Genomic DNA, 24,107 nt, shown 5'->3' on the forward strand with positions numbered 1-24,107 from the left:
TTCTGAAACCCGTAAAACTCCTCGGTGTTTTAAAAGCTACCATCTCTTTTTAAAACTTTTTATTTTGTCAAGTCAATTTTAAGATTTGTGGGTAATAGTGGCTTACAAGATGGTTACAGGATACAGCACCCATCATCAAAGTTCTGTGTCCCCACCCTCTTTAACCACCATAGTTCTCACAAAGTCTTAGTTTCTTTTCTTTTCTATTTTTTTTGTTAAGTTCATGTGCTTCAAGTTTCTAGATTCCACATGAGTAAAACCATCCAGTAGTTAGTTGTCTTTCACTTCCGTATATACTTTACTACACACCATCACTTCTAGTTCCATCTGTTTTGTCCCAAAGGATACAATATACTTTTTGACTCCAGAGTAGTATTCCATGGAATATGAATATGTGTGTATCCTATGACTTAAAATTTTTTTTATTGTCTTTATATTTATTGGATAGAGGCAGCTAGAAATAAAGAGGGGAGGGGGTGATAGGGAGAGAGAAAGACACCTGCAGCACTGCTTCACCACTCGCAAAGTTTGCACATTGTAATACATGTGCTCAACTAGGTGCGCCACCACCTGGCCCCAGTTCTATAACTTCTTTATCCAGTCATCTGTCAATGAACTTTTAGGTTTCCTTCCAGTCTTTGGCTGTTGTGAAAATATAGCTATGGGGGATTATATCTCTTTGTTTTAAGTGTTTCCATGCACTTAAGATAAATGTGCAAGTCTGATATTTTTGGATCATAAGGTATTTCCATTTTAATTTAAAGACTCTACAGTTTTCCAAAGAGGCTGTACTAGTTTGCATTCCTACCAACAATGTAACAGCCTCCTTTTCTCCACAATCTCAGCAACACCTGTCATTTCCTGTTTTGTTAATGTAGGCCATTTTCACAGGTGTGAGGTGGAATCCCAGTGGAGAAAACTTTTTTAATCCAACTAAACTTCTCTGTGTCTTTTTTTCCCCCATATGCCTATATGCCCTATTTTGAGTTGCCACCATTATTTTTCTTAGGCTTTTCCCCTACTTCTCACATATGGTGTATAAATCATGATTATTCACCATCTCCTTCATTACTGCTTCAACTGAAAATCAGTATCTAGATGGCTTTGTCTTTATGGATTTTACTGCTTATTGTTGTTTTAACGGGGCTGGCTTCACGGGCGGGTAACAGAGATGACCAGAGACATGTGGCTGGGCCGGGAAGCTGTATTTCTTTATTCACGAACAACGATTCATAAACTAACCCAAACTAATACCAAACAGAACTCTCTTGCATCCTTCTCACATGGTGGCGCAAAGAAGTCTCTAACTCTGTCGGGGTTCTTTTGGGGCGGGGACAAGTGGGCCTGCGAAACTAGCAGGACTAAACCAGTTTTCCTGGCAGGGGGAGAGCTAGACCAAACCAGTGTAAAGCATACAACAGCTTATAAGTGGTACAGCAGTGAAATTTTGCACATAGGAGACCCAAGTTCCAAAATAAAGGAACAACCCAAAGAATAACAACAACAAAAACCAAAACCAAAGTGATAGAATTTTCTAATATTAGGAAACCATGCAGTTTAAGAAATTTTCCTTTTTTTCCTTTTTTTTTTTTTTTATAAAAAGGAAACACTGACAAGACCGTAGGATAAGAGGGCTACAACTCCACAGAATTCTCACCACCAGAACTTCATATCCCATCCCTTCCCTTGATAGCTTTCCTATTCTTTAACCCTCTGGGAGTATGGCAAGGTCATTGTGGGATGCATAAGGTTGAAGGTCTGGCTTCTGTAATTGCTTCCTGGTGTTGACAGGTCGATCCACTCCCAGCCTGCCTCTCTGTTTCTCTAGTGGGGCGGTGTTCTGGGGAATAGGAGCTCCAGGACATATTGGTGGGGTTGTCTGTCCAGGGAAGTCAGGTTGGCATCATGATAGTATCTGGAACCTGGTGGCTGAAAAGAGAGTTAACATACAAAGCCAAAAAAATTGTTGACTAATCATGAACCTAAAGGCTGGAATAGTGCAGATAAAGAGTTGGGGGGAGTGTCTCTGTTTTGTAGATAGCTAGTAGGCACATTTTAGTTATTCCAAAGGGCCTGTAGCTATACTAATTTTTTTTTTTACCTTCCCTGAGCCTGAAATCTGATATGGAGGTGGATACTAGTTATTGCCTGGGAGATGATGTCATGGTTGGAATAAGGACCAGAAAGCTACATCAGGGAAGAGAGTAGCTCCCAAATATGAGAAAGGGGTATACATATTGTTGACTGTAAACCCCGTAGATTTGATGTGAATCTATGTGACCTCTGCATCCTTGTAGATCTGAGCTCACATTCTGTGGTCATGAGTAGGAACATTCTAAGCTGCCCCAATAACAGGACCCATCTTCCTCAGGTGTAGCATAGAGTATGTTGTCCATCCGACAGGTCGATCCATACTCCCAGCCTGCCTCTCTCTTTCCCTAGTGGGGTGGTATTCTGGGGAATTGGAGCTCCAGGACACATTGGTGGGGTTGTCTGTCCAGGGAAGTCTGGTCTGCATCATGCCATCTAGAACCTGGTTGCTGAAAAGAGAATTAACATACAAAGCCTAACAAATTGTTGACCAGTCAATCATGGACCTAAATGCTGTAATAGTACAGATGAAGAGTTGGGGGGGGTCCTTCCATTTTGTAGATAGCTAGTAGGCATATTTTAGTTATATTCCAAAGGGTCCGTGGCTATACTAGTTCCCCCCCCCCCCCCCGAACTTGAAATCTGATATGTAGGTGGATCCAAGTTATTTTCTGGGGAGATGATGTCATGGCTGAGAAAAGGACCAGAAAGCTGGATCAGGGAAGAGAGTAGCTCCCTAATATGGGAAAGGGGTATAAATGTTGTTGACTGTAAACTCCATCAATTTGATGTGATCTGGGGCCCATATTCAGCTTAGGAGCCTATGTGACCTCTGCATCCCTCTAGATCTGAGTTCACATTCTGTGGTCATTTGTAGGAACATTCCAAGCTGCTCCAATATCAGGACCCATCTTCCTCAGGTGTAGCATAGATTATGTTGTCTATCCTCCCTTTGGAGGATGGAACATTCTTTACCATTATTGATCTAAATTCAGGGCAAGGTTCTATGGAGGCCCACAAAGGAGTTTATTGTGTTGTCCCTGATAGAAATGATTATTAACAATGGAGAGAGGGATTTATTTGAGGTCTAGGCCCATCATTTCTGTTTGGGAATCTCAGGACGCCCCAGTTAGGGTCCCAGCTAATGGGGTGGCCTGATAGTAGAGTCATCGTTAAAGTATGCCAGTCTCTTGCCCTTATTCAGCTTTTGTAGTCCTTGCTTTGCTAAAGTTAGCTTTGGAGTGAGTGAGAGAACTGTAATAGGAAATAGGTGAGGAGGGTATCTAAGTCTAAGTAGACACTATTTCATTATGAACTTTATACAGACTCACAAGAGGCTATTGTGTATTTTTGCTTTCAGGTATATATTTTTCCCTAATTTATGGATACATATGAACATATGCTCTATCTCATGGAACCTGATCTATATCTAGGTTTTGGAACTTTGTTAGGAAGTGAACTACCTGGAATGGAATAGAGAATTCTATGAAAGGAAAGGTCTCACCCGAGTAATGAAGGTGAAGGGTTGATATTTCATACCTGAAGTCTTTGGACACAGTCTGAAGTGAAGCATACCATTGTGGTACTCGTTGCATTGATAAAGTTGGGATCAACAAATGTGATATCAATGGGTATGAATTGAGAGAAGCATGCAGGAAAGTGAGCCTTACTCTAGAGGTTCCAGGACGGGAAATACAGGTTCTATAGAGGAAGTGGGAGGTTCCTGCTGTCTTCGGGTTTAAGAAGGCAATAGGTAATTACTGCTATAATCACATTATTTGGTAAATGGATAAACTTTGAAAAATCCCTTTGTTAGGATTTGCTGTATCATACACAACTTCACCATAATTTATGTTCTTTGACATTATTTGTATATAAAGCTTTTAAGAGAGTCAACATATCAAAGACTCAGCCTATGTTTTGTGCATTAAAAAGTTTGAGACATGCTATCAGTTTTTTTAAAATCTTAATCCTTCCTCATGTTATAGTTTAAATTATGAGTCAATTCAGTGGTGTGAAAAGTGTTTAGGTGGTTCTTTGAATGTCTTAAGTTTTTTCCCTGTTATAGGTCATCCATGCATCAAATACAGTTTATCTGTGCTGTGAATTTGCCTCTTTGGTAAGATTATTTATAACTCTGAAATCAGTATCCCTATGGGGCTTTTGATGTTGTTGTTATACATGCATAAGGAACAAAGATGACAAGTCACCTGTGACAGGAGGACAAGAGAAAATTCTGCTTTTATGGCCACAGAAGGGTCAGGATATCTCTGATGGGTCCTGTGCTAGTGAGATTGAATTAGGCAGATCACAACATTTGTGAAACTTACTTCCTCTTAAGTTAGAAGAGACTTTTCTTAGATGAATTTTTAGGATATAAGACACTAACTTATTTTAAAGTGATGGTGTGTGTCTGTATTTCTCTTGGTAGCTATGGCTCAGTATTTTCTGGATTTATAGAACATAAACTACAACAAGTAACAGAAAAATTATTAAACCTTTTCGAATTTGTCTCTGTAAAATAATTTGTGAATCTCTCAGTATTGGAGTTGACATCTATGAAACTTTTTTTTTTCTTCACATAGTGTTCTCTAGCTGAACTAAATATTTCAGATTATAAGTTGACTTGAATTGACAGGATTGCTTGGTTGGCTAGAAATCTTGGTCCATTATGAAATTTGCTTTCACATTCTCAGAGTATGGCTTCCTCAGGGTGAGTTTAATCCATCTTCTCACACCCATGCCCTTTCAAAGATTCTTCTATCAGATTTCAAATCATCTCCTTTTCCTGCTTCCATAAACAATTTTACTTTCTTCTTCTGGAAACTTATTGGGTTAATTTTCTGTCTAACATCCATATGTACAGCATTTCCAGGTTCCTAGCACGGAGTTCTGCCTGCTATTTTTTTCTTTAAGTAAAATTGTTTTATTAAAAGTTATTTAACATTGGTTGACAGAAATAAGATTTCAGGGTATACTTTCACACCTATAAGTGTGTGTGCACAACTCACCACATCTATCACCAGAGTTCTCCTTCCCTCTGATAACTGCCATACTCCTCACAAAGTAAAGACAGTTTAGGTACTATTAATTTTTTCTAAGTTCACTTATCTTTAGTATCTATGTCGGGCATTAAGCCAGTCCCCCCCCCCCCATCCTGCATTGCCGATACTATGGCCTATTTATATAATCATTGTTTTGCCTGAAAGATTCCCACCCATCCCATTGATTTACTTTCTACCCTGAGACCTGCCCTGCCTGCAGGGTAACATTAATCACACCAGTTTAAACCCTGCAACAGTAGCTAAGGAAGCTTCTACCTTCCCAGCATGTTTTTGCCTTTCTCCACCCGCTTTCCTGGCCATTTCCGTTTCCGACTTGCCACTTCCGGTTCTATCCTATAAAAGCATTGGCTCTATGATCAATAGAACCCTTTTGCATTACCATGCTGCCACGAGTTCCTGAGTCATGTGTCTCCCGCATCGCTGAGTGAATAGCAGCCCAGGCTGAGTGAGTAGCAGCCCAGGCTGAATCTGATGGAGTTCTCTCCAACCCAGAGAGCACACACCCAGGGAAGAAGCACTCCCACGCTAGCCCGGCATATCTATACCACAGAAGAATAAAACCTACTGGTTATTTTTTATTTCACTTGGCTAATCTTTGAACACTCATCTTTTGAGCTGTGTTCTCAAGCTAGAATACATAGATACATATTTTTTAATTTTTATTTATTTTAGATAGAGACAGAAATTGAGAAGGAATGAGAGGAAGAGAGAGAGACACCTGCAACACTGCTTCACCACTTGTTTTACCTTGTAGGAGGGGTCTGGGGACTTGAACCCAGGTCCTTGCACATTATAACGTGTGTGCTCAGCCAGGCATACCAACACCCCGCCCCTTTAGTTTTCTTTTTAAAATAGAGACAGAGAAGGCAGAGAGTGAAAGAGACTACAGCATCAAAGCTTCTTTCAACGTGGTGAGGGCAGGGCTTGAATTTGGACAAAGAAGCATGCTATCCAAGTTAGCTATTCCACTGGCCTCAGACTGGAAATTTGGATATGCAGTACCTACTGCATATTTTTTCCCTTAGCTTGCACAGGATTCCAAAAGTTGAGCCTGTATATAGTTCAGGTTAGTTTTTCTTACTCTAGTTCATATAAAACAAAAAAATTGAAATTCTTCCTCCTCTGTTTCCCATCTTTCCAATAATACCTTTATAGAGTGTTAAGAATACCTCCTTTTTGTGTGTAATACTCATGATGCTGATAAAGTGGATAGGTGATTTGAAGTGAAGAATTTCCTTAGGTACATAAAAAATGTGTGCCACATTTTAGAAGTACTCACTTTATAAGATACATAAAATTTATCAAGAAATTTGAGGGGCCTCAGAGATGGCTCACTTAGTAGGGTGCAGTTTTTACCCTGTGCTGGGGCAGGACACCACTTTGGAGCACTGTAATCCCCAGGGCAAACTCTGATGCTGTGTTGTCTCTCCCTCTATCTCTTTCTCTGTAATAAAAAAGTCAACCTGGTGGCAGTGGAATCATATTTGTGCAAAACAAACAACAACAACCAATATTTTATTTATTTACTTATTTTTTATAATTTTTATTTATAAAAAGAACCACTGACAAAAAACATAGGATGGGGGGCTACAACTCCATACAATTCCCACCACCAGAACTCCGTATCCCATCCCCTACCCTGATAGCTTTCCTATTCTTTATTCCTCTGGGAGTATGGACCCTGGGTCATTATGGGGTGCAGAAGGTGGAAGGTCTGGCTTCTGTAATTGCTTCCCTGCTGAACATGGGAATTGACAGGCCGATGCATACTCCCAGCCTGTCTCTTTCCCTGGTGGAGGTGGGGCTCTGGGAAAGCGGGGCTCTGGGATACATTGGTGGGGTCTTCTGCCCAGGGAAGTCCGGTTGGCATCACAGTAGCATCTGAAACCCGGTGACTGAAAGAAGAGTTAACATGTAAAACCAAACAAATTGTTGACTATTCATGAACCTAAAGGCTGGAATAGTGCAGGTGAAGATTTGGGGGTTTCCGTTTTGTAGATAGTAGGCCTATTTTAGTTATATTCCAAAGGTCCCATGACTACTAGTGTTCTGTTTTGTTTTTTTGCCTCAGCCTGACATCTCATATGCAGGGGGACCCAAGTTATTGTCTGAGGAGATGATGTCATGGCTGGAAAAAGGACCTGAAAGCTGGATCAGGGTAGAGAGTAGCTCCCAAATATGGGAAAGGTATATAAATATTGTTGACTGTAAACCCCATCCATTTGATCTAGTCTGGGGCCCAAATTCAGCTTAGGAGCCTATGGTGACCTCTGCATCCTGTTGAGTGAAATATAGTATAAAATAAACTTCTGAAATAAGTCATTTCATGATCAGATATATTTGAACATATACCTGGGAATTTTTGCTAGTAAATTTTACTTTTAAGTTAGAACATGAAAAATGCTTTTTTTTTTTCCCTTTGTGTGTTATTTGCTGCAGTCTCAGCTGTGAACTTTTAAAATTTAAAACCACTGCTTCATTTCTGTATTCAAACAGTTTTTTGAAAGGATTTCATGCCGGGTGCTGCTGTTAGGGCAATGCATTAAAACACAAATTCTACCCTCAATATTGTGCATTATTGACTGTTCATTTGGTTCAGTAAATATTTATTTATTTAGTTACTTTACAAATAAATATGTAGTAGAATGAAAAAAGTGATGAAAATTGCTCCCAGGGGAGAAGTTACCAAGTTTGGATTGAGCTAAAAATTTTTATTGTTTTAAATTATTCTGTATTTTGTTATAGTTTAGCACATTTTCTCAATTCATTGAACTTGCTTTAGATTTTAATGATCCACTAAAGATGTGTAGATAACAGTCATAATTCACTCTGGTGATGCTAGACTTCTATCAGCCTGCTGGGTGAAGATACATGAATCAATTTATGACTTCTATTCTTGATATTACTTCTCTTTAAAATTTTTATTTTGCACTATTTTATGTCACTGTTGTACCCTATCATGGTAGGTGTGAAGTCAACTCCTGCTCATCTCCTACTGTTTGTAAATTCTTACTACCTTTCTTTACAAATCTTCCCAAACATGCCTTACTTTTGTACTAATTTGAATATTAAGATATTGTAACTCATTGAAAGAATGTGTTTATATAATTACATTTCAGTTTTGATTGTGACCTTTATACTGACTTCATAGATACCATATAGCTGATTCACCTACTCCCTCTTTGGTGAATATTTAGTTTTATCTGGACTGCTTTTATCTGTAATTAACTATCGGTCTAACATTTTACTAGTGGAAACAAAAATTAACATAATTCAAAGAAATTTTTAAAATTACTTTGTGCTTCTTTGTAATAATTAGACTGACTAATGTATACCCCAGTGAGTAAGGTTACCTGCAGAGCCTAGACCATTCTCTGAGAGATTGATTCCCTGTACTTGTATGAGGATAAAAGCACTCAGGCACTTAGAGTTTACATTTAATTATTGAGTTGTCGGAAAAGTCATGCAATTTTGCATAGGAAAACAGAAAGATATGTCATAACTTTTCTGATGATCCAACAATTTGTGTATGCTCTCACCCGGCTTCTTAGTTCTGGGTTGACTTTTTCAGATATAGAGAAACAGAGGCAGGGAGAGAGAAAAATGAGTCACTGAAAATGAGGGCACTGAAGTTTCCCCAGGACAGTGGGGGCCAGACTTGACAAAGCAGGTGAGCTATCTTGCCCCATTTAGTCTACTTCTTTTTAAAAATTTTTAAAAAATATTTATTTGACAGAGACATCCAGAAATTGAGAGGAAGGCGGGGTCAGAGAGAGAAGGACACAGAGAAAACTGCATCACTGCTTCACCACTTTTGAAGTTTTCCCCCTGCAGGTGGGGGCCAGTGGCTTGAACCTGGGTCCTTGTGCACTGTAACATGTGTGCTCAACCAGGTGCTCCACCCCCCCACCCCTCAGTTAGTCTACTTCTAAATACAGTTTAAATTACACAGATCTGAATGCAGTCATAGCTGAGAATATATTATAGAGCTTATGATTTTGTTTATACAATTTCACCACTTCTGTATATAAGGTGAGGGTACATTATAATCTCTTACATTTTATACCCACCTGCCTTATATTTTATAGTGTGTGGAACATTTTTACATAGTTTACTACATGATTCTTCTCAGAGACTGATTTTATTGTAGTAGACATCAAATGGTAAGTGGTTGGTCTCAGATTATAGAGTTGTTAGTGAGGAGGAACCAGGATTGCAGATTTAATCCCCTATCTTTCTCATTGCCTCAGAGTGTTTAGATCTCTTAGTCCTCAATTGAAATATGGGTTATGAATTATTAAGTTCACCAGGCTATGTATAGTGGAGATTTTACTTGTAGCTTTGTTCTATAAATTAACAGAATTACACAGAATACTGAAAGCACTGAGAATTTAATGCAGATGTCATGTGGATCTCTGAGATGATGCCTCCTGCAGTCTTATGGTTTACACATCTAGTCTACACCATCACCCTCATGCAGCCTTTTAGTTTGTTTTGGAGTATGTGAAAGTTGAAGTGTAGGATGTTATATTGGGCCAACATAGATATAACTGAGAAATGTGGGTATTACGTAAGTACATGATACCCAAACCTAGGTAAGAGTATGTGAAAGTTGAAGTGTAGGATGTTATATTGGGCCAACATAGATATAACTGAGAAATGTGGGTATTACGTAAGTACATGATACCCAAACCTAGGTAAGAGTATGTGAAAGTTGAAGTGTAGGATGTTATATTGGGCCAACATAGATATAACTGAGAAATGTGGGTATTACGTAAGTACATGATACCCAAACCTAGGTAACTGCTGACCTTCATGTAAAGGTGGGATTATTGGCTTACTGATAGATAATACATGATAAAAAGATAAGTCCAAGTACCACAAAAGAAAGATTCATTGTTACATTGGAACTTTATTGTATTTAAATCTTAGAGGTAATTTCTAATGTAGGATACCAAAATTTTCTACTAACAATATATTATTAAATCTTGATTTCTATGTATTTTCTGTCTTCTCTTGAATATTTAACAATTAAAATAGTGATCAACTGTTAGCTAAACCTAGCATATATTAGAAGTACTGTTTCACATTGGCAAATACAATAAAATTGGATTTGATTGGAATTTATTGAATATACAGCCAAGTTTGCACTCCATATAGTAGATGGTGTTAACACCTTGGATACTAGCAGTTTTTCCATTGAGAGTTTGTACCTTTGTCATGGTGTTTTTTTACATATATATTAAAAGTATTTGAAAATGCTTTTTTAAAAATCTTGACTAGTTCATTTTTTCTTTTTTTTATTAGTGACTTAATATTGATTTACAAAATTATAAGATAATAGGAATCTAATTCCACACAAATCCCACCACGAGAGTCCTGTGTCCCCATCCCTGGCACTGGACAGTGCAGCAGTTCTCCCATGGTCACATATGGGTTGACTTTATATATATATATATATATATATATATATATATATATATATATATAACTATAACTGTATCCCTCCTCCCCTTTTTTCCCTATGGGCCTGCTTTCACTTCCTTTCTAAGTTGTACCCACACCTATTACTACTTCCTAGTGCCCTTCCTTTTTCCCTCTTTTCTCTCATATAAGAGAAATAGTGCATGACCTCCTGATGTTTTCCAGATTTGCCTCCTTTTCAGTTGATGGTATAAAAACAAGATTCTTTGTAAAAGATGCTTTGGTTTTTGGTGGAATAAAGGTGTTAGAGCCCTTTAGTTATCTTCTCTTAACATTTACCCCTCTGGGAATATGGACCAAAGTTGTTCTTTTTGGGGTGCAGAAGGTGGAAGATTTGGCTTCTGTAATTGCTTCTCCACTGGACATGGGCGTTGGCAAGTTGATCAATAGCCCCAGCCTATTTCTATCTTTCCCTAGTGGGGTAGGGCCCTACCTAGAGAGGTGAGGTTCCTAGTTGACTAGAAATATTGTTTGAGAAGATGGTATCAAGAGTTGAGAATAGAACTAGAGAGCCAAATTAGGGCAGAGAGTAGCTTCCAAACTTGGAAGAAAATATGTAACTGTTTACTACTTTGTTCTGACCAGGTGCCCAAGTGTGTTTACATTGAGCACAGGTGCCTGTTTAGCCTCTGAGTCCCTGTCCCTCTCCACAGCCCATGGTCAGAGCTGGGGAGATTCTATGCTGCACTCATGTAGAACCTGTCTTCCTCCAGTAGCAGAGTAGGAGGACCTAGCCTCCCTTTAGAAAGTGTGGCATTCCTTCCCATTGCTAGTTAATAGTGAGGGTAAGGCTGACTAGTTTTAAGTTGAAAAGGTTATCTATGACTAAGACATTTTAGAGCAAAGGGTTTAATGATGAAATAGCTCTTTCCCACTCTCTTTCTTGGAGGTGGCTCTATGTATTTATTCAGACTTCTGCTTAAATTTCTGTTATAGTTATTTGAGATGTCAGCTATGGGTTTTTTTTTTTTAAAGATTTTATTTATTAATTAATGAGAAAGGAGGACAGAGAGAGAACCAGACATCACTCTGGCACATGTGGTGCCGGGGATCGAACTCAGGACCTCATGTGAGAGTCCAAAGCCTTATCACTGCGCCACCTTCCGGACCACTCAGCTATGGGTTTTAATAAATAGTATTGCACTGCAATTTTATTATATACTTGATACATTCTAGTTGTATACCACATTCAAAATAAATGACATTGCTGATATTTGTATTTAGTTATTTTACTTTATTTTTCTTTATATTGTAATATATTACTACTTAGTTACTAAGTAATGATGGTGTGTTTCCATGTTATACTAAAATTAAAGTTTCACAAAAAAGTTATTGTTTGTGTCTCATATTAATTACATAATTTAGTCTACATGAATATGATATTGCTGAAGCTCATTTATTTCTATTTTAATGATTCTGTCTACACATTGTGCCCAGGAGATGTGAAAGTCAAGGTGTTTGAAGAATATTTTTAAGGTTTTTTTTTTTTTTGTGGAAAACTTTAAACCTTATTTCTGAAAGTTGTCATCTTGTTTCTAGAGAATAAGCAGATAGTGAGAAAAAGGGAAAAGCTGGTATGGTTTGTAAATGACGTGCAACCCCTTTTTCCTACAAGTTTGAAATTCAAACCTCCTCTGTTCTTAAGGCAGTTTAGATTCTTAACTAACTTTTCTTATAGTACTTATTTATTTGTTCTTATAGGGAATTGATAGTTCAGTTTTCTATAAATGTAGCCCTCATTTTAATTTTTCATGTAAATGACTACTAAAATTTGATCCTTTTTAGGGGGATATGAAACTTAGGATTTTTTTATATTTATTCCCTTTTGTTGCCCTTGTTGTAGTTACTATTTTTGTTATTGATGCCGTTGTTATATAGGACAGAGAGAAATCGAGAGAGGAGGGGAAGACAGAATGGGGGAGAGAAAGATTGACACCTGCAGACCTGCTTCACTGCCTGTGATGCGACTTCCCTGCAGGTGGGGAGCTGGGGGCTTGAACCGGGATCCTCACACCACCGGTCCTTGCACTTTGCGCCACGTGCAGTTAACCTGCTGCGCTACCGCCCGACTCCCGAAACCTAGGACTTTTTAAATATGAAGGTTTTACTCTACAACTGAGTTATATCTCTGGCCTGATATAACTAGAATCTTAATGGAAAATTAAAATATAAAAGTTCATGATACCTTAAAAAGATATAGAGTGGCTAGAAAGATAGCTCTCTGGACAGGGTATGTACTTTGCCAGAAATGCAATCCAAGTTCATACCCTGGCAGTGCATGGGAGTGTTGTGCTACAGGGGGAAGCTCTGGTGCTCTGGTGTTACTCTCATTGAAAAAGTCAATCTAGTGGTAAAATCTCTCATAGGTGGAAACTGCTTAACAAAATAATAAAGTATATGTAAAGAAATTCAGATTAATTTCCTAGAACAGCATTTTCTTGACTACATTTGTAATGCTAAGTAACTGCAGTTTAGTTTGATATTTATTTATTTATTTATTTATTTATTTATTTATTTATTTATTTTTGCTATAGGGTTATTGCTGTGGCTTGGAGTCATCTGCATGATGAATCCACTTTTCCTGGTGGCCACTGTTTTTCCTTTATTTCTGTCCCTTTATCTCGTTCTTTCCTTTTCTCTCTCTTTCCCTCTTTTTTTCCCCTTCTCTCTCCCTTTCTTTAGAGACAGAAATTGAGAGGGAAGGGTAAGTTAGAGAAGAAGAGAGAAACAGGAGCACCCATAGTATTACTTCACCACTTGTGAAGCTTTTCACTGCAGGTGCCAGAGCCTTGAACCCAGGTCCTTGATCATGGCAAAGTGTGCTTTCTCCCTGATGTGCCACTGGCCCTTAGTTTGATTTATTTTTAAATGAGGAAAATTTAATTCATTTTTCTGTATGGAAATTCAAATTTTCAAAATTCTCAGTACTAATGCTAAGTTTAAAAGTGATAATCACGGATTTTTTTGGCCAGTTTCACTTTTTTGAGAAAGGGAATTTTAGTTCATTTATTTGTGGTAGTAAGGAATTATAAGGTACTCAAGTGATATTAGATGCATATATGTTTCAGTTTTCAGATAAAGGCTAAGAGTTAAATAATCCATGTGTTAACTCATCCAGGCTACCAAAACAATTTAATATTAAAACTATAAAAATACTGTAGAGAAAGTTACTTTGGTTGTGATTTGATGGATCAAGTTTCTCTTGGTGTATTCTCTTATCTGAGTGTTTTAAATTAGAATTTTTTCTTTTTAGAATCAAGAGCAGTGTGATATAGATATAATAGGTTAAAATGTTAGCTCATGTATGGCTTGAAGATAGTACTTGAGCATTTTTGTCTAATTTATAGTAGATATTTCTTAGACCTTAAACTTTAAAAAAAAATATGCCTACTCATCCCTCCAACATGATAATTTATAAGATTTTTTTGGTTATTCTAATATACTAGAAGTTGATAGACTTCCAATATACTATTTAAAAAATCTGATCAATTAGTAATATTCCAATATACTATTTAAAAAATCTGATCAATTAGTAATATTATTAATGTGTAGGCACATCCAGTAAAGTATCGGGTTGTTGGGAAAGTCATGATGTATTTTTCTATGCAGAAGCACATGTAACACATAATCAGAAATGTAGAGTGGATGCTGGTCTCAGTTTCAGAAACCAAAAAGTCTTTTTTTCATCAAAGATAACTAGATGAACTTGTAGGCTATTGGACAGGTAATATGCCCAGTAGTCTTAGAGAATGTGATTTCTGATGGTTGTATTCTCACCAATATTAACATGGGAAAGGAACCATCCTAAGATGGAGAGTGCTTTCATATTGCCTGTTTTTAGAATGACACTCATCTTTGGTGATGTGTGAAAAGTTGTATCAAAGTGGAAGGTGTGGAGCCTGCTGGAATAGGAAGGCAAGATCAGGATGCAGGGGGTGCCTGATGGCTGTATTCTGCTTGATAGACTGGGAGCTTCAAAACAATGGGTGTATAGTCTTGGCCTTCAAGGAATTTAGCACTTGCTTACTTAACTAGATTATACTCAAGTGCTGTGAGACTTCTTTATCAAGCCCTCCCTAACATATCTCAGGCAATTTAGAATTAATTATTTCTTAATAAGTGATAAATAGATGGCATAGAACTTTAATTTCATATAGGAATATGACTATTTCTTTTCTACTGTTGTCCCATCAGATAAGCCAGTCCCTTGAGAGGACTCAATAGAACTTTTTTCCCTTCCAAATTAAATAGTGAAGATTCCCATTCAGTTTTTTTATTTTGTGGTGTGCAGGTATTCTGTTAGTTCAAGTCTTCTTAACTATTCCTATGGTAGATTAGTGAGCAGAAATTTAAAGAGCTTTTAAAAGATATATTAACTTTTTTTTTTTTTAAATAAAATTGCTGCTATTATTTCAGGTCCTTTTGGAATAAATCATGGAATTGAGCTTCATTCAGATGTGGTGGAATATGCCAAGGAAAAACTGGAGAGCTTCATCAAAAATAGTGATAGCTTTGATAAGTAAGTATTCATATTTATATGACATGCCTGTTCCTTAATGCTGATTTCTCAATTGAGCAAAGTGATGTGTGGCAACAGTTAAGATAGTTGTTCTGAGCTATAATTTTTATGCCATGTAAATCTGAAGTAAATAGTAAGTAACTTCTATTTCATAGTTTTATACTCCTGCCACTTGGTTAGTAGGCTAGTGGCCTGTTCATTAAACATGCAAGTGGCCATTATGAACCACTTGTGGCCATGCAATGTAAAGACAGTTGGGATTAGAATACTTTTTCAGAACTGGTTTTATACTTATAGTATATTTGGTAATTCTGTTCTACTTGTAACATAGAGTTGGTACCTGCTAGCCTACAAAGGATGTTCTTAATAAACAATGACTGTGCTACCTGAAAGAAATTATGCAGAAATAAGCATATTGTTATAGCTTGTGATGGGTTTGCATTTCAGAAATTTGTTTGCAAACTATTGTTTTGATTGATACTTTCCCTAAGAAGAAATAATTCACATTGGAGTGGTAGGGTAGTTTATTTGGTAGATAATATTGCTAAATTCCAGCATTGATACTGCTATAGACCAAGAACTTCTAATATTGAAGTTCATGAGCTCCGAAATCATGTAACTTTCTGAGAGCATTTATCTCACCTAGTCTTATTTTAAATGAAAGAAAGACTTAATAAGGAATAGTAATTACAAGATGAAAATATTGACACATTTTAGTGGCAGGCTGTTCAGTGTTCATCTTGACTTGTTGGAAGTATACTTTCTTCCATCATCTCCATGACCATAGAGGCGAGAATATTAAAGTCTGGACAGAGCTGAAGATTTTTCTAGAAACATTGACTTGGCAAAAAAATGCTAAGAGGACCACTGAAATGTTCTGTGCATGTCTGTCATGTTATTTTCCATTTTGCTTTATCTCTGCTCCCTGCCTGCCTTCCCCTGCCTATCTCTCTCGTCAGTCTTGCCATTGCCGTTTGTATATGTCCTCGTGATAGACTACACTAAAATGTTTAGTGTTGGAGAGGGAAGAGGGACTTGTGCTTACCACGTGTGATTTTTAACTACTTTATTAAACACTTCAGGTAGTCAAGCTTGGGCCAGTTGGGAAATACTCAGGTCTTACTTCATCCTGTACTTAATTTCGTGAATTTGATCATGCCACCCTAATTTTCTGTCAGCTGAACATCTCATTTATGCTTGTCTTCATTAATAACATTTAATTTGCAATTCAAAAGCTTTTAATTGCTTACTGTGTTGGTTCATAGTCTTATTCCAAGAGTAACATATATGACAATAAATTTAGTTCAAATTATTTTATAGAAAATTTGACATTCAATTTTGGCATCTTTTTGAGTGTTCATCATTTTTAACATACACTGGTATTGTAAGTACTTATGATATAGACATAAATATTTTTATATTTGATCTATAGAGTTTAAATTTATTCAATTAATACTTTGATGTAAAGTAAATGTGCACACCAGACTCTTAAAATATATTTGAACTTAGAAAATATAAAACAGTCAAAGAATATTTTAAGGTATTTGTATGGTATGTTATATATAATTAGTAATACAGTTCATGAATGTACAGGTAATTACATTTTTGGTTATTGGACAGGACAAACTCAAAATAATCTTGAATCACTGAAGTACTTTTATACCAGTATGAAGTTCATTCTTGTTGCATGACCAGTGTATTTTCTCAGGGAATCAGTAAAATATGTCATTACTTAAAGCTGATGCTATTTATTTATTTATTATTATTTTTATTTTACCTGAGCACTGCTTAGCTGTGGTTTGTAGTTGTGTAGAGGGTTGAACCTGGGACCTTGGAGCCTCAGGCATGAGAGCCTCTTTGTATAACTTTTTTGCTATTTCCCCTGCTAAGCTGATACAATGTTAAAAAAACCAAGCAAAACCCAAAATTTATTAAGTTTGGAGACAGTATCACATACATAATTGTCTTGATTTTTCTAAAGTTTTCTGAAACTTACTTTTGTAAAATGATCAAGTTTCCTTGTGTTTTTGTCTTATTTTGTATTGTAGTTTGTTCTTTATAAGATCATGAATTATGATTAAATATGATTAAAGTGATATGATTAGATATTTACAGTCTTAATAATTTGATTTTTTAGTTAAGGTAGCCAGATATTTTTGATACAGTTGCTGAAATGTTCCCATTTATCTTTAAACTAGACTTTGTGTTAATAAACTGGTCTAAAAATCAGTTCTGAAACTGTTAACCTGGTCTTCAAGTAGTGTCCTGAAATGTTAGTTATACATTTTAGGTTATAAAAGTTTCTTGAGGAGTTAGGCAATGGCAGACCTGGTTTAGTGTGCATGCTACCATGCACGAGATTCCAAATTTAAGCCCCTGATCCCTACCTGCAGGGGGAGCCTCACAGTGTTGCAGGTGTCTTTCTCCTTTTCTATTTTTCCTCTCCTCTCTCACTTTCTATCTGTCCTGTCAAATAAAAGAAAAATAAAATTCTTGAGTATAAAGTAGTAGATACAACACAAATTTTGTTTCATTTTGTTTCAGCTACTGAGTGGTTGGAATTTAGTTGAGTCATTAACTGAATTTTTTTTGTAAAGGCCATTTAATACTAATTTTGGTGGCAGGAATGGTAGGTCTGATTTCCCTCCCCCCCCCGTCTTGTGCTGTGATCATTTTTTTGTATTTTTTGAATATCTTTAGATATATATTATTTTAATTTTTTTTAGTTTGAAAAGACTTGCTGTCCAAAGTGATTTTTTTTTCTGCTCTCATATATTCTGTACAATTCATTCAAAAGAGTTATTTTAACTAATAGTAAAGTATTGGGAATATTAATTTTTATTTATGTGCTCTTTATTGTTGAACTGTTCTCGACAACATGTAATAAAGACAGAATAGGTAGTTGAAATCTAATACTCTTCCAATCTTACTTATCCTGTTGGATTTTACCAGGTCTTTTTAGGGATTGGGAAAGTACCTCAGTGTGGTAGAATGCATGTTACAGATGTATGAGACCCTGGGTTTGACTTTGACTTCTCATAATGTATTGCTATGTCATTTATAATTCAAACTTCATCTTGAAACTTTTATAATATGTCTATGTGAGAGTATAGTGAACTCCCAAATATAGTAGGTGGAAAAAACTCCATTATATTCAAATATAAAATTTAAGATACCCTTAAAAAACACACAGCTATGATTTTGTATGTGGATAAAACAAGTATAATTTCCAGATCTGGAAAGTATTATTCCTTTTGTATAAAAAAGGGTATACTTCTGATTATGCTTACAAAATCCTGCCCCGCCCCATTATAAATGAAATAATTTAGGTAACTCTGAGTTTACTGCACTGTGAAATTGTATGGAAGGGGGAGTTTTCTTATAGAATTTGTTTCTTTGGTACATGTTTTTATGCCAGAATCACAGAAATTCCCTTGTAAATGCTAACATTTAATATCTTGAGTTCTCTAAAACATTGGCAAACTTCCACTGATGAACCTGATAATATATATTCTAGACATTTTAGGCTAATTGGTCTATGTTGGCAACCAGCTGTAGATATAATGTAAAAGAATAAGCATGTTTTAGTAGCAGTATGACTTAACAAAAAAAATATGAAGCAGGCTAAACTCACCATAGTTTCCTGACTATTGTTCACACATTCTCTGATCTGTTCTAAAAAGGTCTTTCAGCTTAAGGATTTTTCTTTGTTTTGCTTTCATTTTTAAAGAGGTGGGGCTTCATGTACAAACGATTTCACTGCTCTGGCCACTCTCACGCAGATAGGAAGACAGAAAGGTAGAGGCTCCATTACACTGGAGCTTCTTCTGATGTAGCACTTCTTAGATGGTGCTCAGGCTCCCACTTGGGCTTCTGGCATGGCAAGACATGTGCCTTCACCTGTAAGCCATCCTTCTGGCCCTGCTACTAGATTTTAAAGGTGTTCAGCTATTCTGGTTTTCATGAGGAAAGGAGAAGAGTGAAAAAGGCCAACTGATAATTAGTACTTATGTTTATACAGTAAGCAAAACAATCTCCCCATCTGTAGTTACTTTGAGGAATAAGTTAGTTAAAGAGGAGCCTGCGTTATCAATCTTTCCCCTCCAAATACTTAGTGAGTGGGACTTGATAACATTTATAACTATTTTTGTGTTTCTATAATAATATACATATGTATGTAGTTGAATTGGCTCTCTACAATGTATGCTTTGAATGTACCTTTTTTCATAAGTAGTTCGGTAGGTCTTTTCTCACGTCTTCAAGTGTACTATAGCTGATTTTGGAAATACTCTAGCTTAACAAATGTAGCATAGACTTAATTTATTAAAGATTTTCATTCTGTTGTATGAGTCAAGGACAGTTAGTTCTTTATAATTTGTTATAGTTGTGTTATAACTATTATAAACAGTAATGATGATAAAAATAGAATCTTATATGTGTTGTCTATTTATTGAGTATTGTGTACCACCTCAAGTGATTTTTCTAAGTTCTAGAGACGATACTACTATCCATATTCCCCAGATTAAAAAGCTAGAATTAGACATATAGGTTACAACCTGAGTTAGATCAGATTTTTAGTACTAGCTTTGCTACAATTTTTTAAATATTGGATTATTTTAATATTTCTTCCCAGTAAACTGCTACCGATGAATTGACAGACTAGTGATTTAGCCACAGATTAAAAAGTTGAAGCAGTATTTTCATTTTCATCATTCCTTTGTTTCTTGAGATTAGAATTGAGTGCTGTTAATATATTGGAACCATGGGGAGTGGCACAGAGATGAGGGTAAGAATGTTTTGGTCTGATTTAGTTGAGATGTGTGTGCTTTTTTTTTTTTTTTTTTTTCCTTGCTCCTGGAGGCCGTTTTTTCTATTTTGTTGCCCTTGTTATTGTTGCTGGATTGGACAGAAAAATGTAGAGAGGGGAGACAAGGATAGACACCTGCAGATCTGCTTCACTGCTTCTGAAGTGACCCCCCCCCCCCCCCGTAGGTGGGGCGCCAGGGGCTCGAACCAGGATCATTACATGGTCCTTGTGCGAATTCCGCCATGTGTGCTAAACTCGCTGTGCTACCAGCCAGCCCCCGAGATGTATGTTTTAAATGCACAGTTAGTCAAATGTTTTGTATTTTACAAGATTTGATTGATTTACAGCAATGTCTGTAACCCTGATTTAATTTTCTATTGTGTTCATTTTTCACATAATTCTGTTTTGTTGGAAAAATTGAACTTTTCCTAAAGGATTTTTCCTAAAGCTTCAGTCAGTGAAAAATCTATTTGCTCCATGACACTTTGAATATTGATTGACTTATTTTGAGATAAGCTTAATGCAGTTGGGAGGGAAAGTGTTTGAAAAGGTAGAACCTCTAGTTTAAAGTTAATGAAGAAAAAAAAGCATTCAGTAGCTTAGTTGTGAGAATTTTTGAATGGCACAGTCACATTTTGGAGATCAAGAGATTGTTAGCCTGAGTTTTCTTTCTAATGGAAAGTCCTGAAGTTTCACCTTGTTTTAACAAAGTTGGCATGATACTTAAAACTTAGAATGTGTATTTTACAAAAATGCTGTAAGAAAAAAAATTTTCTGTGATTCATTTCACGGGTTGTTTTGGATGAGGTATGAGAAAATGGTAGTATTCTTTCTTGTGTCCTTAAAATCCTCTATTCCGCTGGAATGATTGCTTGAAATTTCAATGACAGCATCCTGTGGCACATGATAAACTAGGTGTGCAAATTGTCAGCCCCCACTTCAACAGTGTATTGAAGGGGAATGTTGTTTTTTCTACTCTCAGTCAGCTCCTAGACCTAGACTATCCGTCTAAGAGGGAAGCTGCAGGGCAAGGCTAGGTCACCCTGATCTCCTAGCAGCTTATCAAAAGAATTATATGGGCAAGTTGGCAAGGTCCCTGCTGTGAACCAAGTCATCAGTCCGTCACAAGATGAAGATACTTCGGCATGCACAAGTAAAGAAAACCACTGCTCAGGTAAGTGATTAGAATCTGGTGTTATTTTGGCTAAGTGTTCTTGTTTTAAATTGAGATAAATATATATATATGCTTTCCCATAAGTGATTTTTAGTGTACATTTTAGCAAGTACATACTAAATATTTTCCACTATGTCATTAAAAATCTCAGAAGCAGTCATTAGATTTTTATATAAAGGTTTATATAAAAAATCGTTACTATGCATATGTCTGAGTAAATTTAGTTAGACATTTCAGATCTGTTGCATTCTTCCTTTTTCCTGTGTACAGATAGCATTATTGGGAGAATAATGTAAATTAGGAGGACAGGTTAGTTATCTTAGAGTTTTTGGTTGAGAAATTTTCTTCAAATGATAAAAATTATTATCCTTTTCATTTTACTAATAGATGTAACCTTTTAGTAAACTCCCTTATATCAAGTATAGGAAGTAGGTTCAATTACTATTGTAAAACAATACTTTTCTTAAGTAAGAAAAATATGATTTTGGTAGATTTATTTCCACTCTCTTTTTTCATTCTTAGATTTCACTTAGTGTTTGATATAAAAAGGTAGAACTGAGATTTTTCTTTCATTGTTTTAATCTACATCTTATGTCTAAACATATAAATAAGTATAGTGAGTGTTGCTTTATGATAGTCTGAAAACTTAATAGCTTACATTACTTCCAGATTACACAGGAATTGCATTGGGGTTAAAATATGACCTTTGTAGTGGCTTGTTGAAACGTAGGTAAGATATAATGTTAAGAAATTAGTGAAAGCCTAAGATAAAAAGTATTTTATTTTTTCCACACTGGAAGAATTAATAGAAGTTGTATCTGACAACATGGTAGCTATTTATATCTCTTCTAATTTCTATACATGAAATGAGTCTGATCTAGTAGCCATATTAACATATCCATAAATACTTGTAGGAACATTTTAATCATAGATTTTCATAAATACTACTAGTGGTTGAGTTGGTGTGAATTTATTTATATGAAATGTTATTAGTATTAGAATCAACAAGACATTTAATTTTAGTGTCAAAATATGAAATATCTAAGATGTATCTTCAAATATGTAGCTAGTAAAAAAACACAAAACCTCCATGCAGGGAGGTGGCACAGCTGTAGAGTGCACACATTACCATGTATAAGGACCAGGCTTCATGTCCCCTGTTCCCAGCTGCAGAGGGAAGCTTCAGGAAGCATGGTGAAGCAGGTATCTCTCTTTTTATATTTATTTATTCTCTTTTGTTGCCCTTGTTGTTTTATTGTTGTCGTCGTTGTTGGATAGGACAGAGAGAAATGGAGAGAGGAGGGGAAGACAGAGAGGGGGAGAGAAAGACAGACACTTGCAGACCTACTTCACCGCCTGTGAAGCGACTCCCCTGCAGGTGGTGAGCCGGGGGCTCCAACCCAGATCCTTATGCCCGTCCTTGCGCTTTGCGCCACGTGCGCTTAACCCGCTGCACTACTGCCTGACTCCCGCAATTATCTCTCTCTTTCCTGTTCTGTCGCCCTTGCCCCTCTCAAGTTCTATCTATAAAAATAAACGATAAATTTAAAAAATACTATAGTTCATCTACAAGTTTTTTGTTAGGATAATCTATTACCTTTGTATATATTTTAAAAAATGACCTTAATATATTGCAACCTGAGAGTTGTTTTATTAATATGAAAGATTCATGTATTGTGAAAAAGTCAGGAACAGTCATTAATTATATAATGATTCCCATATGGGATACTATCCCTTGTAGACTTTTAAAAAAGGGATTATTTATATATTAATGATAGAAAGCAGGAAAGAAAGGAAACCAGAACATCACTCTAGCACATGTGATGCTGGGGATTAAACTCAGGTCCACATGCTTGTAAGTCCAGTAATTTATCCATTGCATCCTTTTCCAGGTTGACTCTTTGATAACAACTAAATTGATATTATTGGTTTTTTTGTAGTGTGTTTGGCATATGAATTCTTTATGTTGAAGATGCTCAGTGGCAATATATAGAAATAACACACTTTCCCCCTCCAGTTTTGCATATGTCCTTTGTACTTAAAGGCTTACTATTTTACATAAAGAAATCATTTTGCTTTTAAAAAAATACTGTCTCAAGTTTAATTAAGCTTTGAGATTGAACGTTCAAGGATTATTAACTGAAATATGTTATATGAAAGTTTGAAGACCCTACATGCTTTTAATATATGTGTATATATATATATTACTTACATTAGAGATTATTTGTAAATTTAAAAAACTTTTTTTCTTAGTAAAGATCCTTTCTCTCTGACAGATAGTAGTATGTTTGTTCTGATCTGTCTTACAAAGGATAATACACAGTTGTTTCCTTGGAATGAGTATGTCTTATTTAAGACTTAAATGATTGCCTTGTACCCATTAGCATTCATTAAAGACCAGTTTTAAGAAAAAAAAAAACCCTATTTTGAATTTTGCTCTTATTGGCACTTTTTGAAAAGCTGTGCATTTTGTAACATGAAAATACAGTTTAGTAAAACTATCATTAAAGGAATGCTATCAGTATATTTTCTGTAGCTATTTTCAGAGAATTATTTTCTCTAGCCCTGAAGTTTCTCTGATCAATACATATTTAATTTGTCAAATTTAGTTTATATTCAAAGTTGGTAGGTAGAATATTAAGGCATAGTGTTTGTGCTTCATACATGGTTCACGTTGTTAGTAAGGTTTTTTTGAAGATTGTAATAGCTGATGGAGGTAAAATTAAGAAGACTTGAAGAGATAGTAGGAAAAATGAGAATGTTTCAAAGGAAAGACTGTTTAAGAAGAAAGCATTTGAAGCTCCTATTTATCTGTAGTAAGTAGAAGAGTATTTTCAGTTTATGTGACTCAATATATGTAAATATAACCCATATATATATATATATATATATATATATATATATATATATATATATATATGTATAGATATGAGAGAGTTACTGAGATACTTTACATTATTTGTACTA

At 35.9% G+C, this 24,107-nt stretch overlaps 1 protein-coding gene across 4 annotated transcripts in view; it reads left to right on the forward strand.

The window, feature by feature from the left end:
• PCMTD1 (protein-L-isoaspartate (D-aspartate) O-methyltransferase domain containing 1) overlaps window positions 1-24,107 on the forward strand; it is a 73,360-nt gene that overhangs the window by 29,598 nt on the left and 19,655 nt on the right. For 2 of the 4 annotated variants that reach the window (XM_007515969.3, XM_060198494.1), the window contains one exon: window positions 15,057-15,159. In XM_007515969.3, the coding sequence (XP_007516031.1) occupies window positions 15,057-15,159 (103 nt within the window). Of the gene's footprint in view, window positions 1-15,056; window positions 15,160-20,948; window positions 21,141-24,107 lie in introns of those variants that run through there. The other 2 variants (XM_060198488.1, XM_007515971.3) reach the window with 2 other exon arrangements.

This window comes from Erinaceus europaeus, chromosome 1 (assembly GCF_950295315.1).
Source record: "Erinaceus europaeus chromosome 1, mEriEur2.1, whole genome shotgun sequence".
Lineage (NCBI taxonomy): Eukaryota > Metazoa > Chordata > Mammalia > Eulipotyphla > Erinaceidae > Erinaceus > Erinaceus europaeus.